This window comes from Talpa occidentalis, unplaced genomic scaffold (assembly GCF_014898055.3).
Source record: "Talpa occidentalis isolate TD23 unplaced genomic scaffold, MPIMG_talOcc4v2.1 talOcc4.7, whole genome shotgun sequence".
In the NCBI taxonomy this organism is placed as follows: Eukaryota; Metazoa; Chordata; class Mammalia; order Eulipotyphla; family Talpidae; genus Talpa; species Talpa occidentalis.
In genome coordinates, this window is record NW_023605083.1 from 43,355,825 (window position 1) to 43,378,302 (window position 22,478).

General features: G+C 34.5%; 1 protein-coding gene across 1 annotated transcript in view; it reads right to left on the reverse strand.

Moving 5' to 3' along the window:
- Positions 1 to 2,068: 2,068 nt before the first annotated feature.
- Positions 2,069 to 22,478, reverse strand: part of CARNMT1 (carnosine N-methyltransferase 1) — a 37,714-nt gene continuing 17,304 nt past the window's right edge. Inside the window, exons 4-8 of the mRNA XM_037491644.2 lie at positions 15,006 to 15,146; positions 13,888 to 14,066; positions 11,764 to 11,877; positions 5,415 to 5,518; positions 2,069 to 4,715 (exon numbers count right to left, since the gene is read on the reverse strand). Of these exons, the coding sequence (XP_037347541.1) occupies positions 4,614 to 4,715; positions 5,415 to 5,518; positions 11,764 to 11,877; positions 13,888 to 14,066; positions 15,006 to 15,146 (640 nt within the window). The 3' untranslated portion in view covers positions 2,069 to 4,613. The remainder of the gene's footprint in view (positions 4,716 to 5,414; positions 5,519 to 11,763; positions 11,878 to 13,887; positions 14,067 to 15,005; positions 15,147 to 22,478) is intronic.

The window sequence follows — 22,478 nt, forward strand, 5'->3', positions numbered from 1 at the left end:
GATAAAAAGGCCTTCGTGTGGAAGAATGGGCTAGGATCACAGCGCAGTGACTGTGCACTAGTCTGGTTAGGGACGGCAGCTTTCTTCTGTGAGCTTTCCAGGTAAAGCTTTTAATTACCTATATTTGTGCCTAAAAAGTCATACAAAGATTTTTGACTGAGAGACACCTCAAAAAATAAAACCTGTTACCGGGCCTCCCTGGTGGCACAATGGGGTAAGCACCACACTATGAAGCAATCTGCAGCCTCTGCAGCATGAGTTTGATCCCCAGCTGGCCAGAGGGCAACCCACATGGTGCAGCAGACCTCTCCTGTCTCACCCTCTGCTCCCCTCAGCAGTGTATTTCAGTCAGTCTGCCTGTTCTGTTCCCCACTTCTGTCTCTGGTGAATCCTCTCACCACCCCCATCTCTGGCCTGTACCCCAGCTCTTATATGCATAAATAAATTAAAAAAGAAAACAACCTGTTACCAAGGCCCTTTGGACTAATTCAATATATGTGTACTGGAATTGATTTATTATATGTCTACACTTATAGGAATATAAGCATCACATTCAAGGACTACTGTTATGAACTGTCCTCTCCTGGATGTACTAGAAGAGAAACCATAGATGCAAGAATTTAATGGCTAGGTACCACAATAGAACCAATCATCTCACAGTCACCAAATGCACTTTCATATGAAAGAAGGCAGCTATTAACCTATCATAATATAAACTAAATGCAAGACTCATGTGACTCTGGCTTGATAGCCCCTTATGTAGATGGCTTACCATGGACTTAGTAACTAACAAAGTGAAAGGATCCAACAATTCTTTCACATCAAGTGGAAACAGTATATTCACAAACACTAAACTGGCCTGGTCCTAGAAGCTCTGGTGCTATGGAAAATGGCAGTTATACCACTGGGGGTAACAGTGCGCCACATGCCCCTAAACTGGGCCTACATCGCAGATTAAGTTGAAACTTAAATGAGGTCCAATGGGCTGCTGCCTCTATTCAATCTCAGTGCCAGCTATATAAAATCAAAAGCAGATGTAATAATTTCTTTCAATGGACAGAAGTCAAAGCAGTCCTCATGACTCTGCCCAACTTCCTCTTAATGAACCTCACTACATTTTTACTAATGCACGCTTGGGTTGTTGCTAATGGCCTATTTTTCAAGTGAAAGACTACATAGACTGGCAGATTAAACTTATACATTAAACTTATACAAATTGCTTAATTTCTTTGATAAATTAATATTAAAATCAGTTACCACTTTTCCCCATTATATTGACAAAAATGAAAAGATTAGCAGTATATGGCATTTTTTAGGAAATGAATACAGTTATTCTCAAACAATAGTTTCTTTGAAAGGGACTACTGAAAATGCATTACATACCAACTAAATGACCCCACTCCTGTATTAAGAGCTAGGTGAGAAATGTGTACTAAATATTTGTAAAAGTGAGGGTAATTCCCCATCAAAATTTATTTGTGCTCTCTCTCCCATTACTATTATATTTCTTTATAATTCCCATCAAATCTTTGGAATATATATTTACCATATTTGACTTTTTCCCTGCAGAACTCCACTGAAACTTTTCAAAGGGCCACCGTCACAATGAAATAAATGTCCTTTTGTTTTCTATTTTTTCTATCACTGTACAGCACTCAACACAAATTGAAATTATTTAATTTTCTACCATGTCTTTCACATATTCACTGTAATATTTCACATACTAGCTCATATAAGAACCCATAAGAACCTCTTGCAATAGGTGGTATAAATCTCTCTTACAGATGGGGAAACAAACTCTGCATTCCTTGTCAAAATAATAAACAGTAAATAGTTTAGGAAGATGAAACCAGAGTACCTAAGTGCCAAACCAGTGCTTGTTCTATTAATGGCTGTTCATGGAACTCTCTTTTACTTTATCATTGTTTTACTGTTTTCAACAAAACGAAAGATCTGGATTAATATATGCCTATACCAAGAACTAGTATGATTGGCTTTCTAGCATATAAGAGTGGGCTAATCAAAGGACTCAAAAGTAAGTGTTCCACATTGATGGTTACCACTAACTTAGATGGAATCAACAAGCAAATATTATTTCATAGCAATTTGCAGACTTTAATATTCCAGAAAAATTAAGTCCATCATACACATTAAAAATATAGGAAATTTCATGCAGACATGAAGCTTCCAATTCAGCCTTTGTGGCAACTTTTAGAATGAGAATTACATATAAATACAGTACATTTTACAGTTCCCAAACTTCATAATTTTATACTGTGATTTATACAGCTTCTCTTTATAATTTACATGTCCCACCTTGCTCACTTGATTAACAAATCCTTTTCTGAACCACTTCAGATTACTGGAAGGAAAGGGGGGGTGGGGGGAGGAAGCACAATGACCTAGCTCCTCCAGCATTATGAAAGTGAATGACAATGTCTATAAATTTTAAGAAAAATTAAAATTTTAAGAGAAAAAAAACTTTTAAGGCTTCCACCCTTCAGTAGCTAGGACTACATATAAGAAATACAAAATTAAATCCTCCAGTGACACTTCTATTATTGATACCACAATTTTCAAGTTTAGAGTATATGAACTACATAAGCTCCAGGAGAAAAGTGATGCAAATTTGTGTAGAACATTTAAAAATATAGTATCCATGATATGAGGGAGAAATTAAAAACATGAAATAAGTGATCTCAGAATTAACTACAATGTAAGTGATGATTTTAAGTAACATCATTAAGAATAGATGCTGATAGCAAACATTTTAAGAAATGCAGCTAACCCATTGGTCTCAACCTGTTTTGCCTCTATGAGAAAAACAAGATCATTGCTTTGATACAAGCTGGAAAGCAGTGACTACTAGTCAGTGAGTAAAATGCATTTCTAAATTACTCAAAAACAGCATGTATTCTTTTCCTTTCAGTGGGCTTTTTAAATATTTAGGATCCTTTAAAGTTTCTTTCTTAAAAAATAATTTTTCAGTTTTTTTCTTACAATTAATATCAAATTCATTTATGTGGCAGATTATGAGAATTCCTACTAAATGAACATCTGTCAAGATTTTGAGGGACATAAAAACAAGAAATAAGAAAAAAAAAAGTAAATGGAACAGGTTGCAGGTTTCCACAATTTGGCAAATCAAATTAACCTGATGGAGTCCTTCACTTTACAATGGGTCCAAAGGCCACAAGAGTTTCCTCAGTGTATGCAGAAAAGGTCCTATTAGTAAGATGCCAAATTGCACAGGGACTTGCCCTCCCTAACTGACAATAGAGGCATAAAGATTTAAAAGTTTTCCTATTAAATCATGACATTTATGCTACCAGCACATTACTGTCTATCTAATCCAAATTGCCACAGAGGTCATTTAATGCCATCACAATTATCTGTGGAAAAAATTCAACTTGAGTACTTCCTTTTCTCCAAGAGAATGTTAAAACTGATATCAAGTTAGATATCTCTACTTTCCAAGTTACTGGATAAAGAAGGTTAGCATAAACAAATAAAAAGGAAAACTCCTTGTAATAAAGATCTGGTAGAGGTAGAAATCAAAGCAGCATATACTGTTTCAGGTCCAACTATTGGGGAACAAAATTAGTTTATCTGAAGTTACAGTAATGGCTGCTGCTTACAATAATGAAGACACAGACCAGGGCGGTAATTTATCCCTGAATTTCATATTCAAAATTTCCTCACATTAATACCATCATGACAGTTTTTCCTAGTATGTAATTGTTTGAACAAAAAAAGTGCTTGCTTTTGTAATCCAGATAAACTAAAGAAAAAAAAAGTAAACATTTCACTGATAATTTCTGTGTTCTTTTATAGTTTAAAACCATACATTTCAAATGGGTAGGTATTTTTCTCCAGTTTCCTAGCAGTACCTTTAAGAAGGGCTTTGGTGCCTCAGTGAGAATGTTGTGATCTCATACATTTCAAAGTGACCCATGCTTTCAAAAAGTGTTTGGAGTTTAGTATGACCAAAAGTCTAATTTCTCAGCTACTTGAATACATTTGACTAGCCTGTGATCCTATTAAATTTAGTAATTTTTGAGCCTTTAAGTTCAACTGTGCTGGAAAAAAGTAAAATGAAACATTCTGGATGATAAAAGGATAGGAGCATATTGTATATATAGATTAGTTAATTTCAAAGTTAACAAAAGTCCCAATTCCAGATCTTGAATAACAGGATTCTCAGACTTCTAAAAATAACATGTGCAATCATACAAAACAACAAAAAAGGGATTGTTATGGAGTCAATATTATTAGTCATTAGTATGGCAGACTTGCAATGGACAGTTTCATGAAGACACTGGAGATAAAGGTTTTCCTACTGAAAGACAATTCTGGGCTTCAAGGAAAAAGTATATTTGAAGATATTTCCTCCATTTTTACTTGTGTAGTACAAATATGCATGGCATAATATATTTCTGTAAAAGCGATAGACATATTAAGAAAATAGATGCTATTTCTAAATTTTGTTAGGAATAAGAAGGCACCACTGATTTGAGGTTGTGTCCCGTAATTGTAATAGTTGATTTTTGACTTGTTTATTTCAGCATTTGTTCTTATTAAACTTTTTTTCCTGGTGATATCACTTGAGACCATTATTGTGGTTTACGGACTACAAACAAGACACATTCATAGTAGTATTTCATCATGGAGAGATCATTCACAGTATATGTTGACAAGACAGATTCTTTCTCTACCTGCAATGCAAACAATAAGCATAATGATGATGGTGATGATGATGACAAAACCAACAAATACTGAGCACTTACAAGGCGCAGGCACTATTTGAAACATTCTGCATATTTATTCTTTTATTACATACAAAAATTCCCATAAGATTAATAGTATTAATAATCCCACTTTACAAAGAACAGGTTCTAAGTCACTGCTAGTCAGTGAAATAACTGAGATTCACAGGTAGTCTATGAAGTGTAAAATACTATAATCTTGATTCTGAGATACTGTAAGGTACTACTTCATTTTTAAGAATAAATTTGTTGTTTATTTCTAAAATGAATGGGATGCATTTAAATGTACAATAGTCACAGTATGCACATGATAAAAAAGATCGAAGTTTAATATTTCTCTTACACCTTCCTACCCACCTCCATATGTTCCCCAGAACCTAGTCTACTTGGTATCTATCAGTATGTCTTCAAAGGTCAATATTATGATAATGCCCAGAACCATATATTGGAAGATTATTACACCAGAGATTATAGTTTTCACTTTATACACATTGTCCTAAATCCTTATAATTATAAAAGCCAAGTATTATTTTCACTCTATAGATGAGAAAACAGAGGTTAAGAAATAAAGCTAGCAATTGCCATAATATCATCCCTCTTCAAGTGCACTGGAAATTAAATTTTGATCATACTTCATTCTATCCTTACCTCTACCTGGAATCCATATTGCAGAACAACATTTTTTATATCCTCATAGCTCAATTCTATGGAAAGTTCATTTGCCAAATTTTCAAAGTGGTACAGGAGAGGACCTATGGTTTAAAGATACTGTGAATTAATTATTTGAATATAAACAAGTACTAGTAGTTATGTTAGATTGAACCCCAAGTTGAGTAAGTTGGGTAGTGGCTGAAACAAAAATAAAAAGGAGTAAAGAAACTTGTACGTGCCAGTGACATGTTTCCAGTTAACTTTGGCCCAGTAACTGACATTTGAGTGCTGTGGCTACCCACGTGGGAGTGAGTTCTTCTGGTATATCAGCCTTCTCCACATCTTGGGCCTTACACCTGTAACTCTTAAGTTCCTGAAGGAGTAGCTGAAATGGAATGCTCAATCTCCCTACTCCAGAGGTATACTGAAACCATAATGCCATTAGGCAAATGCAAACTGTAGCTACAAACTGGATACCATATCAAAACAGTGAAGGGTCTGCAAGTTGTCTCAGATGGAGAGAATGGGAGGTGGGGAGTTATAGGCAAGACTTTCTTGAAGGAGGAGATAATACTATAAGTGGCTTTTTAAGTGTACAGTTCATATCCCAGCTCTAACATCTACTAATTGTGTGACTAAGGGCAGGTCACTGCTTCATCTGTAACATGACTTTAATGTGAGGTAGTATACAGTACACCTGGCACATATAAAGCACTAAGTAAATAATAGCTATTATAACTGTATGACATTCTCCCTTTATTATGTTTTCATTCTATTTATCCAAAGAACAAGAGCTGACTCAAACCAGATCCTTCAGTCTCTCACATTTTGCCCAATTCATCAACCTCACCTAGGCAACATTATGACTCAACACAGTTAAACATCAGAACTAATCTTAATCTTCTCTTCGTCATTCATTGGGCTAAATTATAAATCCTAGTAGCATCCATCCCAGGTTCTCCAGGGTTAAGAAGTCTTTCGTCTTCTCTTTTTTACCATATATAAATCACTAGGAAAAATTACTATGAATTGATTTGTTAATGTTCTTTCCGAAAGATTCAACAGTGGTTCCTATTGGACTACTCTCTCAAGCTTAAATCCTTGATAGTTTTATAAGCACCAGTAAAATTATAGTGGCTACCATTACTTAGCATCTGTCATGTCCCAGACCACCCCAAAGATGTTAAAGTCTTTTTATAAGAATGCAGAGCCTCAGAGCAAAGTCTTTTCCACTGTAAAGTTTATGCTATTTCTGCTCCACTAAGAGCCTTGAACAGTATAGTTTTATCTCTGTAAACTTATATTCCAATTATTCTCACATATAAGGTCATACTTTACCATCACTCATGTGTTCTACCTGAGAATGCTCCAACTCTAGATCTCAAGCTTTAGCCACACTCCAAAATGTTGCTAAAATCAAGTTTTAATATACTCTATCCAAGTTTCTAGCTCTATTGTACATTCCCGTATATAGCATACTTTAAAACTCTTTTAATGAAATGTTGCAGTACTCAATGATAATTTTTCATGTAACTAGTATTGTTTTCTCACTAGATTACAAACTACATGACTGAAGGAATATATCTTAAGTTACTTTTGAATGCCCAGCACAGTGATGAGTATATAGTTAAGCACCTGAAATTTTACCACCAAAGACAACCATTACAGATGTGGTGTTTTTACAGCGTTCTGTTCAAATTGTATTTCAATCAATACCTCTGCGCATATTTCAGATTTTTCCCTTACAAATACACTCCTTACAGTGGAATTTCCAGGTCAAAGAGAATGAACATTTTTGCCAACATGATTCAAATGGCCAAAATACTTTCTATAGGAGTTATAGGAACATATGTCACCCAGCAATTCCAGTACTAGATATTTATCCAAGAGAAATGAAAACTGTGGCCTCACAAAGATTTGTACTCAAGTATTTATAGAAGTTTATTCAGTCATAATAACAACCACCCAAATGTCTTATCAACCTGTAAATGAATAAACAAATGTACTATTATCCATGCAATGGAATGTTACTCAGCAGAAGCCACTGTACATCCAACAACAGGATGAATTCCAAAAGCATTATACTCGGTGAAGGAAGTGAGACACAAAAACTGTGTATGATTTTGTACAGTCTGCTTACATGATTTTATGGAAAATTATGTGATAGGAAACAGGATAGTGACTGTGAGGTACTGGAAATGAAGAAAGAACTGACTACAAAAGGGGACAAGGGAACTTTTTGCGGTGATAAGAATATTCCCTATCTTGACAGAGGGAGTGGTTTCCCTCTTTCCAGTTTTCAAAAGGCATCAAACCATACACTTAAAAAATGGTGAATTTTATATGTCAAATATACCTCAAAAAATCTTAAAAAGAAAAACTAAATATTTTTTGTTACACAACATTTTTGCTAATTAGAATAAGAGGAAAATGACAGGCCACAGAGTTTGAACCTTGATGCGGAGCAGTTTTTCATATTTATTACCTAATCATTCATCTTTTAAGTGAACATCTACCAAGCACCTAGCCTGGCATTGGATATATAAGGATGAATAAAAATAGGACACGCTCTTCAAGGACTTCTTTATTCCCTCAATTCTCATGTCTCTTTTTATTCTTTTAGTGAACTAACAGGAGGAGGAAAGATGTATTTTTTCCTTGACCACAAGTATAATCCAAGTTCATAGAGAAAACATGAAAAAGCATAAAAATAAAAGCAAACCCATTTCTAATTAATTAATGGGAATATTATGAATTTACCAATATAAATACCACTCTATCCTGTCTCTGGCAGTCAATCTTCTGAGGCATCTTAACATTACTTTGCTCCTTTCAGATTTTAAAACAAACATTCATTTATACATGAGACAGTCTACTAATTGTCAGACTCTAAACCAAATGAGTAAACATTAGATTCTAGTACTCACTGAGCTTAGAGACTAGCAGAGGAAATAAAAATATATAGATGACACCACCCATGTGTTACATGCTGACAGAATCTGTGAAAATGGAAAAGAGGAATACAGAATACTTAACCCAACCTGATAGGATCACTTGAGCCGAGTGTTGAACTAGTTAAATAAAAAGAACTAGTTAAATAAAAATAGAGGGGAGAGAGAAAGGGTTTTCTAGCTCAGGGGACTGACACTTGAAGTCATGAAAAGGGTGGTTTAAAAAAAAAGGAAGCTGAGACATAGAAGAAAGATCACAAAGGGTACTATACACAACCCTAATAAGTTTGGGTGACCAAGCAAGCCATGATTTTAAGCAGGGATTCTGACAGTAAAAGATTTACATGCTGGCATGGTAACAGGGAGACCTGCCAGGGGTGGGGAGGGCTGGAGACAATGGGAAGGCAGGGATATCTTTAATTGGAAACTAGTGCACTAATACAGACAAGCAATGATAAGGGCTCACACTTAGGTACCAGCATGAGGATAGAGTAATAATGGTTCCCAATGAGCAGTGTCTGCATTTTTTGTTGTCACAACTGGGGAGATACTACTAGAATCTAGTGGATAGAGGATGTTGCTAACCATCTTACAAATATAGGACAACTGTCCCAAATGTCAACAGTGCTGTAGTTGAAAATAATTGGAATAACTCCTAGGAATCTATCCAAAGAACACAAAAACATTAACTTACCTATTTACAATAGGTAAGAAAAGGAAACAACCCAAATGCCCAAAAATAGATTGACTAGATCAAGAAAATGTAGTACACAATGGAATACTATTCAGCAATCAAAAAAGATAAACTGATGCCATCTGCAGCAACATGGATGGAGCTGGAAGGGATTATGCTCAGTGAAATAAGCCAGATGGAAAAAGAAAAATACAGATGGTTTCACTTATGGAGGAATAGAGGGGAACTAAATAAGAAAAAATAATAATAATAAAAAAACCACAAAGTGAACAGGCAACTATAAATCAGAGACATTCTGCAGGGGAGGGGTAAGGAGAAGGATCAAAACAGGGGAGGGAAGAGCACAAAGGACTATGGCGATGGTGCATGGGTGAATTGGTGGTTGGAATTTTACGGGGACCACACCTGAAAGGAGAAAGCATACATTGTACAAAAATTAGCAATGATGTAAAATATATATATATATATATATATGAAATTTTTTTTTAAATCCTGGAATAGAAAGAGATTCAAGAGCTATCAAGTTTTAAGAGATAACTTGGGAGACTGGGTATGGTATTGAGGGAAAAGAGGGGTAAAGGAGGATTCCTGGTTTTTGACTGGGGGAATCTAAGTAGATGACAGAACAGAAAAGGCATGGGGAAAGCATGGCATCATTCTGAGATTTTTCTGGATTTTGAAATATCTGTTATACATTCAAACTTTGCTTGGAAGGTAAGAGATATCTGCATGAGATACAGATTGGAAATTGAAAGAGCTGAAGTCATGGCATTGGGTAGGAGTAACATGGACTACAGTATGTGGCATAAAGAATGAATAGATCCTTGGAACATGACAAATATTTTAGGGAAAACTGACTATCTGAAAAATTCATATACCTCATAGCTGTCAACTCAACAACTATCTCAGGAAAACAAATTATTCCAAAGGAATCCCAATACATATAAAGAGATCCAACAAAATTATTTTACCATGAGACAGCAAAACAAAACATACCTTTATTTCTAAATTCTATATCAAATACCACAGTTTATGTAACTAGATTAATAATATGTAGATTTTATTTTATTTTATTTTTTTTTTATTTATTATTTATTTGTTTGTTTGTTTGTTTGCTTTGTTTATACATGCACTGGGTACAGTCAGAAGCGCTGGAGGGTGAGAGAATTCACCAGAGCCAGAGCGGGGAGCAGAGCAGGCAGAAGGACCGAAGTACACTGCTGGGGGGAGCAGCGGGCGGCAGGAGAGGTCTGCGCGCCATGTGGGACCCTCCTCCGGTGGCCGGGGAGCAGCTGGGGATCGAACCAGTGCCGCAGAGGCCGCGGGCAGCTTCACAACCCAGTGCTCAACTGCTGCGCCACCGGGGAGGCCCAATAATATGTAGATTTTAAAGTGGCAAGTATATCTTTACAGTCTTACATATTTTAGTTGGCAAAAGAATTCTGGGGGCAACAGGGAGACTCATTTGAAAAGGATTTTATTTGTAAGGTATTAACCTTTTAAATAACTATTTTTAAGGACGGTGTTTCTCCATTATTACAATTTTCCAAATCCTTGGTAAGAACAATTTAAGTTCCTTTAACAAACCTCCCGTTAACCAATGTGCCCTATCACCTGACACCCATGACAGATCACAAGCTGCACTCATCTGTCGTATGGAATTAGAACTTTACCTCAGTCCTAAGGGCAGTCCTGGTAAGGTAAAATCATTAAAAAAGGGAGCAAGTGAAAAGAACCCAGAAAAAAAAAAGTAGCCCAACCTTGAAAGGAAAGTACTCAAACAATGCATATCTGACTTTTATGTAATATAATAATTCACATCTTGAAAATTTTATATTTTACCCTTGATGCCTTTGTTAACATGGATTTATATACCTTATTAAAACAGATAAGTGTTATTTACCCTGATATTATTATGCCTTTATTCTAAAGAAGAGGATGAAACAGGTAATTTTGCTTAGACTCTGGATGGGAGGGACCATGTCATACTCATCATTTGACTTCTAGCAGCATGTTCCAGTAAAAATTTTGCATTATTTTTTAAACTCAAAGTAGTCACAAGAGTTATCACACCTATTCTTCTAGTACATATATACTCAGGAGGAGGTACCACAGGAGAGTGTTTTCTTGCAAATGTTTCATTATGAAAAGATAAAAAAGAATGCTTTCTTTTTAACAGAACAGACTGCCTTCTTGATGGAGTTGGGTATGGGGGAAAATGAGAAAGTGATTATCAACTTACTAATTAGAACTGAGGAATTATGATTACTGTTAAGGCTGACCTAGTATGAATATACAGATCTTCCTCTGCTTATAGTGAAGTTGTTCCAGATAAATCCACTGTAAATTAAAATCATAAATGGAAAATGCTGACCACATGATGAGAGATTATCACACTGTTTCTACTGAATGCATATTGCTTTCATATTATGGTACAGTAAAAAAATTCATTAGTGACTAAATCGGGGACAACCTGTACAATTTTGGGGACTTCTACTGCTTTTGGAGGAACTAGCTAGGATTGAGGAACTGCACCACTAACTAGGACATAGTGTAAAGGAAACTTAAGAGGTTTTAAAACATGCACAACATAATTATAACTTTCATGAACATTTAGTACTGTGAGGTTACCAAATGTAGATAGATTTAAGTACTCAGATTAATGTATTAAATTCTAATAAGTACTGAGAAACTAACTTACCCAGATTTATCCAAATTCCACCTGGCTTGAGTATTTTCCATATTGTGTCAATATAATCAATTACATTGTGAGCTGTGTCTATGAAGAAACAGGTAGCAATACAGTCCCAGGTATCTATTCAAGGAAAATCAAATTACTGTATTTATCATGTTACCTTGCTTTTTCTTTTAATTAATTCTATTAGTGTACCAGTTACCTCTTACAGAATATGACTATTTCATTTAACTGCAGGGATACAGAAGCTAAACTCTTCTAATTAATGACTGTAATCAAGGTAGTCAAATAATTATTTATGAGCTATGTTATAATTCATTAATGGTTTTATTAATAATCTGATAATTTGGAAATCACTTTGACAACCTATATTACTATGTATCTTCACCAAATGATACTTATAAAATTTTTATATTCTATTCATCTTCTAGCCTTCATTTAAAATCAGTTAAAATGAAATATTAGTTATCTGAATTTCAACTTGTGATTTAAACTAGTGTTTACTACCAATTCTGATGGGCTTCACTTGTTACCATTGGAGAAATAAAAAGCATTGCAACCCCTGGACATCTACCCATATTTTGGATAGTTTCCAGTGAAAAAGACAACAAGGGTAGTCAGAAGCAGTGGGTGGGAACCCAGACGAGACACTATTCAGCTTTTGCAGGATGTGGCCTGGCACAGGGATAGAAACTGGTTTGAGCATAGGTGTCTATAATACAAATGCTGGCTCAATAAAGGTTGACTTTTACCATCTTTTCTCTCAAATTTTGCTCCAGAAAAAACTCATTTTCACTTGCCTAAGTGGTATTTTCCATTGCTTCAATTATTTTGAGACCTTGTTCCCTAAAACCTAAATCTTCATTTCTTGTTTGACCTCCAGATTACAGGTTTTCCCAATGTCAGCGTTCAGGGAAGGTAAACAAAATCTTTCTATTTTGTTATTCCTCTGCTCTCATCCCTCCAGTGGCTTCTCACATTTCTTTCAGAGTATGACTCAAGGCTTTGCCATGGCCTACAAGTCAGCTCACCAAACAATCTCCAGCCTACTGCTCTCCCACTGTGCTCACCACTCTACTACTACATACTTTGCTCCAGCCAAACTTAGCTTTGAGTGGACAGAACAAGTGCCCTAGCCACCCCCTCAACCTCTTTCCTCGCCATTCCCTCTGTCTGCAACTTTTTCTTCTAAATATCTGAGAGACTTGCCTCTTTGCTTTCTTGAGGTTAATTGCTTGACATTTTCCCTTTTAAAGTTCTGCTCTTAGAAAGGTCTTGCCTGATAACACTACATAAAATAGCAGCCCCTTGCTTAGTCACTTTATATCCCCTTTATCTTGCTTTGTCTTTTTAAAAATTATTTAATTATTTTTAAAAAATTTTTCCCCCTTTACCTTGCTTTATGATTCTCACAATATTATATTGATTTACTATTGCCTCTCTCCTTACTAGAATGTAAGTTCCCTGTGTACAGGGACTTTACTCATTGCTCTTTCCAGTGCCTAGAATATACCTAGTATTTAGCAGGTGCTCAAAAATATTTGTTTAATGAATGATTATACTAACTCCTCAGCATTTCATTTTCTTTTATTGCTGCCTCACCTTTTCTCACTACCATATCCCTTTCTTTAATGCTACCAAAAATTTATTGAAAATTCATAGCCTGATTAAAATGGTTCTCCATCATCTAGAACCATTCTATTTTTTCCAACCATATTGCTCATTCATTTTCCAAACAAATCTCCCATTCCCTTCTAGTCAGGTGGTTCTACCATCCCAGATTACTTTACCTATTCATCTCTCTTTACCTCTACCATCCTGGAATGTCATTCCTGCCTCTCAAGTCACAGTCTCTCCACAAAGAACTCCCTTTTCACACAATCTCATTTCCACATTCATTATGCATCTGAACTTTGTTCACAATTTTTAAGATTCTAAATTTCTTAATTATGGGTATCTTATACTTCCTTACATTTCCTATCAATGCCTCATATATAACTTCACAAATATACTAAATTGTCACTAAAGTATTCCTTATATTCTGCCATCAAAATGAACAACCAAAACTTTGGCTTAGTTCATAAAATTCAGGATAAAGACAAGACTATAGAATGCTTGCTTTGAACTTACTGCATTCTGAGTATATCTCTTGAAAATCTCCTGCTGTCATAGAAAAGTTAGAACCAGGAGGAAGACTGTGAGGGTCAACATCAGGGAAAAAGATGGGTCGAATCTGATCAGCTGATTTCCGGTTATTGCTAAACTGATGGATCCAGGGATAAAGCTTATATTTATTTATTTCAGAACATCTGTAAAACATGAGCATAAAATTCAGTGTTAACTAAACATTTTATCAAGGAAGTTAAACACTAAAATACAATGCTTGATTAAAGGCTCACATGATTCATTAATATTTCAAGTGTTACCTCTATACCTCACCCAATTATCTGAAAATGCACATATACATGTAGATGAGTAACCAATCATGGAGTAAAAGAAAAAAATTGAAATTCAAAGATATGTGTTGTTTATTCAAATTCTTAAAAAATGTATTTCTGAACTTCAAATTCAAGTAAAAAACATTCCAGCAATTTTTTTCCCAAAAAATTATATTGGCTTTATTGGTAACCTATTTCAATTATTTCGTACATCCCACTCCTTTTACTTTCCTACCATACCCTAACTCACGCTGCCACTAGAGGTAACATTTAAACGAGGCAGCTTTTTTCCCCTCTAATACATCTCTTTTGGCTTTAAAAATTACAGTTCTTCTCCACAACCTTCTAAATGAGGCCACAGGAGTTCTGAGTGATCTTTCCATTTCAGTTTATGTGAGCATACTTGGCCATTTTATAAGAATTTGATAAAGGAAAAAAGTTACGATTGTCACACTGAATTCATATGCCACTAGTGAAACAAAGGGGTAAAGAAGCTTAAATAAAAATGAGGAAACACTCCTTCCTGGATTATACTTAGTCCTAAAAATTCTGGACAGAAATCATTTGAGTCATGGAATGTCCAATCATTTTCTAAAAAGTCACTTACCCATTCTGTTTCAACATTCTGTTAACTAGGCAAATGGTCAAAGTGGTAGTTTGTATTAAGTAATCTGATTTTAATAGAACATTTATGATACACACCATAATCAAATACTTTATACTTATCTTCAAATTCAGAATTGTTAAAAAATAGGTAAGTCAATCTGATTCTGAAAAATTACTATTTCCAGCAAAAAGTAAATTAAATACCTGTTGAGTACAAAGTTGGAAGAAAAGAGCATAAAAAAACTCCATTCATTTCCTTGACAAGCATAACCTAGCATAGCTATTTCCCAGGCCAGTCTTCCTAGTCCAGCACCAGGTACCAGAATATTTACTTTAGAAGGATCCCTGAAATGAAATAAGGCAATTATGTCCAACCCCTCAAGGAAAAAAAAAAAGATAAAATCCACATTAACAGCTACAAACTTGATACCCAATTAATAATAAGCTCACTTAAGACTCTGACTTCTTAACATTGAGAAATACTTCTAAATATCAATGAAAAATAAAAGTAATTAAATGTGCAGATATCAGATGAGGGTTTTATCCTGTAAATATTTTTTTTTCAGAAATAAATGAGAAGCCTGTATCCGAAAACTTAAAGAAGTTATTCATATTTGTCATTCAACAACTGTCTCAGAAAGATAAATTATCTCAAAGGAATCCCAAAACGTATGAGACTGAACAAAATTATTTTATCATGAGACAGTAAAACAAAACACTTCTTTATTTCTAAACCCTGTTATCTTACATAATGATTTATTTAACTAGATTTAAAGGATGTAGATTTTAACATGTCAGGTATATCTTTAAAATCATTTCACAAGAGAATCTAAAGGGGGGATAGTCTCATTCAGAAAATGGGTACTGCCTTCTAATACAGAATATGTGATGGCAACATCACACTAACTAGAGGTTCACAATCAGACTGCTCTAAGCATCAAACTACCATCACACATTTCTTTTGCTGTAAGATTTGCTATTCCACTTTCAAACTGCTAAAAAAATCCCCTAGCAGACCAAAGATTTATCTCACAAATCCTTGCAAATCAATGTAACCTTAAGGAAACAAAAATGGTGTTCATACAGGAAACCACAGGAAAGTGGTATCATGTCACTTAAAAGGGAATTCCATTATTTGTATTTTCTTTTAGTTCATAAGTCAAATCCAATTTCCAAATCAACTTCCATGTAAACATCTGTTATCTTTAAACTACATGGTCTACATGGTCTCTAAGTTTGCATCTGAGGAGAAATAGGGCATTTTACTAGATGCCCATATAATAAACTTTGCATTTCCCATTTTGAAATGAAAGAGAGAGAACTATTGAGCTTTTTACTACAGATATAGAACTATGGGAACTTGAGATCATACACAAATGTTTGTGTGAACACTTAATTTTTAATGAAGAAATGGGGCATTCTTTCATGGTATTCAGGCCTACCTATATTAGTTATCTAACAAGAACAGGCAATTTTAATTTTAAAATTTTAAGTACTCCTACTCTAGAATTCTATGATACGCCTGATTTAGGCATCTCACCCAATGTGCTCTCTCATTTTCCACTTTCTGCCAGACCCACCAAAACTCTTACTCTCTGTAATTACCCATTTCTCAGTTTCTATTTGTCCAATCAAAACATGCATTTTCCACAAGTGGCTGTTCTCATCAGATTTTTTAAAAAAGATTTTATTTATTTATGCATACAAGAGCTGGGGTGTAAGCCAGAAGTGCAGGGGATGAGAGGATCATCAGAGAGAGTGGGGAACAGAAAAGGCAGATATACTGAAGTACACGGCCTAGGGGAGCAGCAGGCAAATCAGGAGAGGTCTGCTGCACCATGTGGGTTATCTCCCTGGTTGGGGAGTGAACTTGTGTTGCAGTGGCTGCCCATAGCTTCATAGTGCTGAAACTTAACCCCTTGTGTCAGCAGGGAGGCCCCATCTTATTTTTAAAAAGATTAAAGCAATGCAACCACAGTAAAAGACTTTGGCAATAAACGCATAGGGCATTACATCTTTATAAAAATAATGACTAACAATTTCTGAATGGCTGATAATCCATGTGGAAATCATGCTAAACTTTGGTAAGTTGTGTTAATAGTCAAACCAACAATTTGGTTACTTACAGAAATTTAACTTTATAATTGCTATTACCAAGTTCTCAGTAACTAATCAGATCCATAGAACTCTTTACCCAAAAAAGTTTCTATATAAAACTGCCATTTAAAGTCTGTCACCAAGCCATGGAATAAAGAATATATTAAGGATCTATTTTAAGAGTTAGTAAAGCTTACTATAGATCTATAGATCCAGCAATTATTTGTACTGTGACAGGATTCCAGAGGGCTTATAAAAGGAAACACATTAAAACAAACTTTAGAATTGATAAAAAGAAAGAACATGGCAATGAATATGCAAGATACAACTTTTTCCTTAAATCTTTGTTCTTCACTAGATTTCTCCCATTGGGATATTAATAACATAATGGAAAGTTCCTCTAATTATAACATCCTGAAACTAAGGTACTCTATATGGCAGCTTCTGCTATGAATTCTTAAAGTTGAGGGGATTGCTATAAAGGTATTTCTGTGAAGAAGAGGAGCAATATATATCTAAGTTAGAGTTTCAAGGTGAATTTACATTAAGCTAGGTTAAAATTTAGAAAGAAAAGGGGTGTATGTGCCTCATAATCAAATATTGTCTGCTTCAGATTCTTAGCAAAGACAAGAAAACAGTTTTACCTAATTACTAAGATCCATCTATGGAGAAGCAGTATATTTACTACACACCTGATACCTCCCCCCCCCCACCATAATATGGGAGAAAATTTAATACTTTATTCCACCAATAAGAATGGAGAAGTATGTATCTGTAAGGACAGAAGAAAGCTGCAGTATGTCTGAAGAAGCCATGGATTGCATTTGCATCACCCTTTGTGCTCCAGTTATTTTACTAGCAATAAATGCTGTTCTTGAGAGTGGTTTCTTTATTGTACACAGAATGATCTTTGCATTGCAGTTGCACATTAACAAGCCCGACCAAAAAAAAAAAAAAAAAAAATTAGTTCCTCTTGTGTCAGCATTATACTTGGCTGACCCCTAGTGGTAGGAGTATGCACAACTTTCAAGCACCAAGGTGCTCTGGGCTGTTTGAATTATTGCAATTCCCTGTACCATGTAATAAAAGCCACTAAACAATTTGTTACCACTAAACGCATAAAATGTAGCTAGTCATAATTGAGATGTGCTGCAAGCATAAAATAAATATCAAATTTCAAAAATTTAGTATTAAAAGAATGTAAAATACTATCTAATGTACTGACTGTATGATAAAACAATATTTTAGATACACCGGGCTATTAAGATATATTAATTTCACCTGTTTCTATTTAAGTATATAGACTAGATAATTTAAAATGTGGACTACATTTGTGGATTTCTATTTTACAATACTGGCCAATATAGACAAATCATAAAACACAATATTGAGGGAAAAAAATTGTGAAAACACTACAATCATTACATGTTGTTAATGTTGGAATGTAAAAATCAAAATAATAAACAAATTCAAATTAGTGGTTATCTCTAGAAAGAGAGAGAAGAATGTTTTCTGCCCTTCTGTTTTCAGGGCAATTTCAGCTGTACCTGTAAATGTTGATAGTTTTTTTTAAATACACACACATGCAGGTGGACACACACACACACACACACACACACACACACACACAAAGATCTGAAGCAAATATGGTAAAGTATCAAGGTTTAATAAAGATAGGTGTTGGAATATTTTTTATTCAAAGTAGCAAATCAGTTAGAAATCAGAGATGGTGTCTTGCCCCTACAAAAATGTACCAACTTATCTCGTCATTCATTCCTCATATAGAATTGTATGTATCAGCTACACAAATTCTCACCAATTCCGGAAAACACTTTTCTCACCTTAATCTTTAGAGCTCATACATATCTATAGAAACTGCTAAAATTATTGAATTATCTATGACGCTTTCCCCAATATCCCAGGCAAAGCTTGAACTCTTATCTTGATGCTTTCAGTATTTTTTGTTAATATGTCCTTTATATACCAAGTTCATCAGTTTGTTTATTTAACAGTGGTCAGCATCTATGACTCACAGGCCAGACACCTTCTTGTGTAAGTAAAGTTTTAAAGGAACATAGCTATGTCATTTATGTATGTGTTGCCTATGGCTGGATTCTCACAAAGCTGAGTAGATCCAGAGACCACATGATCCACAAAACGTAAAATATTGACTATAAAAGTTTGTCAGTCCCTGATGTAATGCATCATGGACCTCTTTATGGTATACAGGCACTTTCTTAACCTGTTTTTACTTAATCTGTTTTACAACTGAAAAAGTATTCCATTGCATGATTGTACCACAATGTATCAAAATCCCCTAAGGAAAGTCATTTAGAATGCCTCTAGTTTTTTGTTGCATCTTTGCCATACATAAGTTTTCACATGCATGAGTGTATCTTCCCCTGAAGTTGAATTACAAGAGTAAAAAAAGGTACATTTACCTTTTCCATTTAAGTTTTATTGCTAAATTGCCCTCCAATAAGGTTTCACAAATTTATTCTCCCATTAATGTTTCCTGACATCTTCAAATAATACTTAAATAACTTCTAAATCTTTGCAATGTGATAGGTGAAAAAAATGGCACCTTAGTGTTTTTTTACATTTGCATTGTCTTATGAGACTGAAAGAAATGTGAACTATATGTTTGTCTTTGGTCTTAGAGGGAAAAATCAAGATGAGGGAAAGATCTGTTTTCATCCTTTAAACTATGATCACATTATTTGGCATGCTACATAGTTAATTTCTCTTTTAAATGACTTCTTTCAGCTAAAAGAACTCTTAAATGTGATACTTTCCATTTTTTATTTTAATGTAAGTGGGAAAAATGCTTCTTTAAAGCCCAGCATGTTTTCTGAAGACGCAACTATATAAAAGAAAAATTATCAACTAGTCAATAGTATGTATGTTATTGGAGTGCTAGATATGAAATGCAAAGACACAATAAAATGCCCACCTACAAACAAAAATGTCACTTCAGTTTCTTCTAAAACAGAAAGGGTAAATGAAATTCGTATCTAAAAAACAGTTCAGCAATTTTCAGCATTCTTAAGAAAATATGATTTTACATGGTGGTGATTTCACCTATAAGGTATGACTTAAGAATCTGTTTCCTAACTATAAACTTTGTCATAATGAATTTAAATAGCATGTTGGACCATCATTTGAAAAAATAAAAAGCCTCAATATATACTGTTAGAATCATCAACTGAAAAGAGTTCTATGGTAGAGTTCATAGTTGAGAAGGTTAAACCCTAAGCTCATATTTTAAATTAAAAAAACATTGTTAATTTTAATGAGCAACTGCTCACTAGTATACAGTCCAAATCTTCTTAAAAAATAAACCAAACCAAAGGTTAGTAACTTCTGAAGTGCTGGTCATTCAGCAAATTAAGATAGTGTTACCTGCCACAGCAGTCAGGTAAGAAAAATAAAAGGCATTCAAATCAGAAAGAAAGAAGTAAAATTGTCTTTATTTGCAGATGACATATTATATAGAGAAACCCCCCCCCAAAAACTCTTAAAATTGCTAGAATAAACTCATTCAGTAAAGTTGCAGGACACAAAACCAATATATGTAAGTCAGCCATGCTTTGATACATTAATAACAATCAGAAAGAACTACAGAAAATAACTCCTTTATAAATGCAACAAAAATAAAATACCTACAAATCGAATTAACCAAGAAGGTGAAAGACATGTAGGATGAAGACTATAATACACTGATGAAACAGAAAAAGATACAAATGGAAATATGTCCATATTACCCGAAGGCAACTTTTGGAATGTTGAAAATATCTGCAAGTCATATATCTGACAAGAGATTAACATCCAAAATATATAAAGAATTCATACAACTCAATATATAAAAAAAATCAAACTATCTTCTTAAAAAATGGGCCGAGTAGATATTTTTCCTAAGGGTACAAAGACATGGCCAACAAATACACAGAAAGGTGCTCAACAACACTAAGAATCAAGGAAATGCAAATTAAAACCACACTATCACCTCACCCCTATCAGAACAGCTATTATAAAAAAGACAAAAAATAACAAGTGTTGGCAAGGATATGGAGAATTCTCATATATTGCTAATGGGAATGTTGTAAGTTGGTACAGGAACAAAGGAAAATGGTATGGAGGTTTCTTAAAAACAAAAGAAGTACCATATAGTCTAGCAATTCTAATTCTGAAGGAAATTAAGTCACTATCTTAGAATACTATCAGCACCTCTGTGTTCACTGCAGCATTATTTACAACAGCCAAGAGCTGGAAACAATCTAAGTGTCTATCAGTGGATAAAAGGGTAAAGAATATGTGTATACATATATGCAGGAATATTCAACCATAAAAAAGGAAACCTGTGACATGAACCTTAAGGACATTATGCTATGTGAAATAAATTACACAGAAAAATCCAATCCTACTTATATATGGAATCTTAAAAAAGAAGAAACATACATACAGAGTACATACTGGTGGTCACCAAAGCAGGAGTGGGATAGGTAAAATGAAATGAAGGTAGTCAAAAGGTATAAGTTTCTAGTTATAAGAAGTCCTGGGGATTATTTTTGTAATGTATAGTATAGCATGGTGATTATAGTTACTACTACTACATTGTAAATTTCTAAGTTGCTAAGAAAATAGATCTTAAAAGTTCTCACAAGGAAAAAACTACTACTGTACAGTAGTTACTGTGTGGAATGTTAACTTACTGTGGTAATTAATCATTTTGTAACATGTACATGTATCAAGTAGTTATATTGTACACCTAAACTAACACAATGTTGTATGTCAACTATGTCTCAATAGAAACAAAACAGGAAAGTGCTTTGAAAAATCTGGACCCAGGCATGAATAATTTCTCTTAAAAACTTGTATGTCCAATCCGCCTACTTCAAATATGACTGAAAAATAAAAGCTATATACTTAAAAAAAAAGCACTTTCTTAATTGATAAACAGAGCCTAATATAGAAGTCAATCTGTGGTTTCAAAGCTGCATGTGCCTGCAAACACAAGCTTTTTTTTTTTTTTTGTGGGACCCTTGCTGGCGGCTGGGGAATGAACCTTTGCGCTGCCAGCCCAGCGCTCAACCCCTGCACCACCAGGGGAGGCCCGCATTTCAAAATTTTAAAGGAGAAACTGGTAAATGTTTTCCACAGAAAAAATTTACTGAAATTTCACAATGAAAGAAAAAAAAGAAACAGTCAAAGGCTACCTGTCATAAATTTGAGTCAAACCCAGCCTAAATCTACAGTACATCAAATTCCATGTGCTCAACTGATATAACATAAACAGGATACTGGAAATTTATCTGAGACTAAGATTTGACCAGGATATATCTAGAATCAACCTGGATTCTGAAGATTACCATTTTCCTTTTCCAGGATTTGGTTTTTATTCTTCAAGACTGTATTACCAGTTTTATATGGATATAGGTTTTACTAGCTTTATTTTTAAAAGTTGTTTACAGTTCACCTTATTGACTATAAGGAAACCTTAAGATAAGTAAGCAAAACAAATAACATAGGAAGAAGTGTTTTTTCCCCCAATAGGCCCAAGAAAGGCAGAAAGTCTGCCTT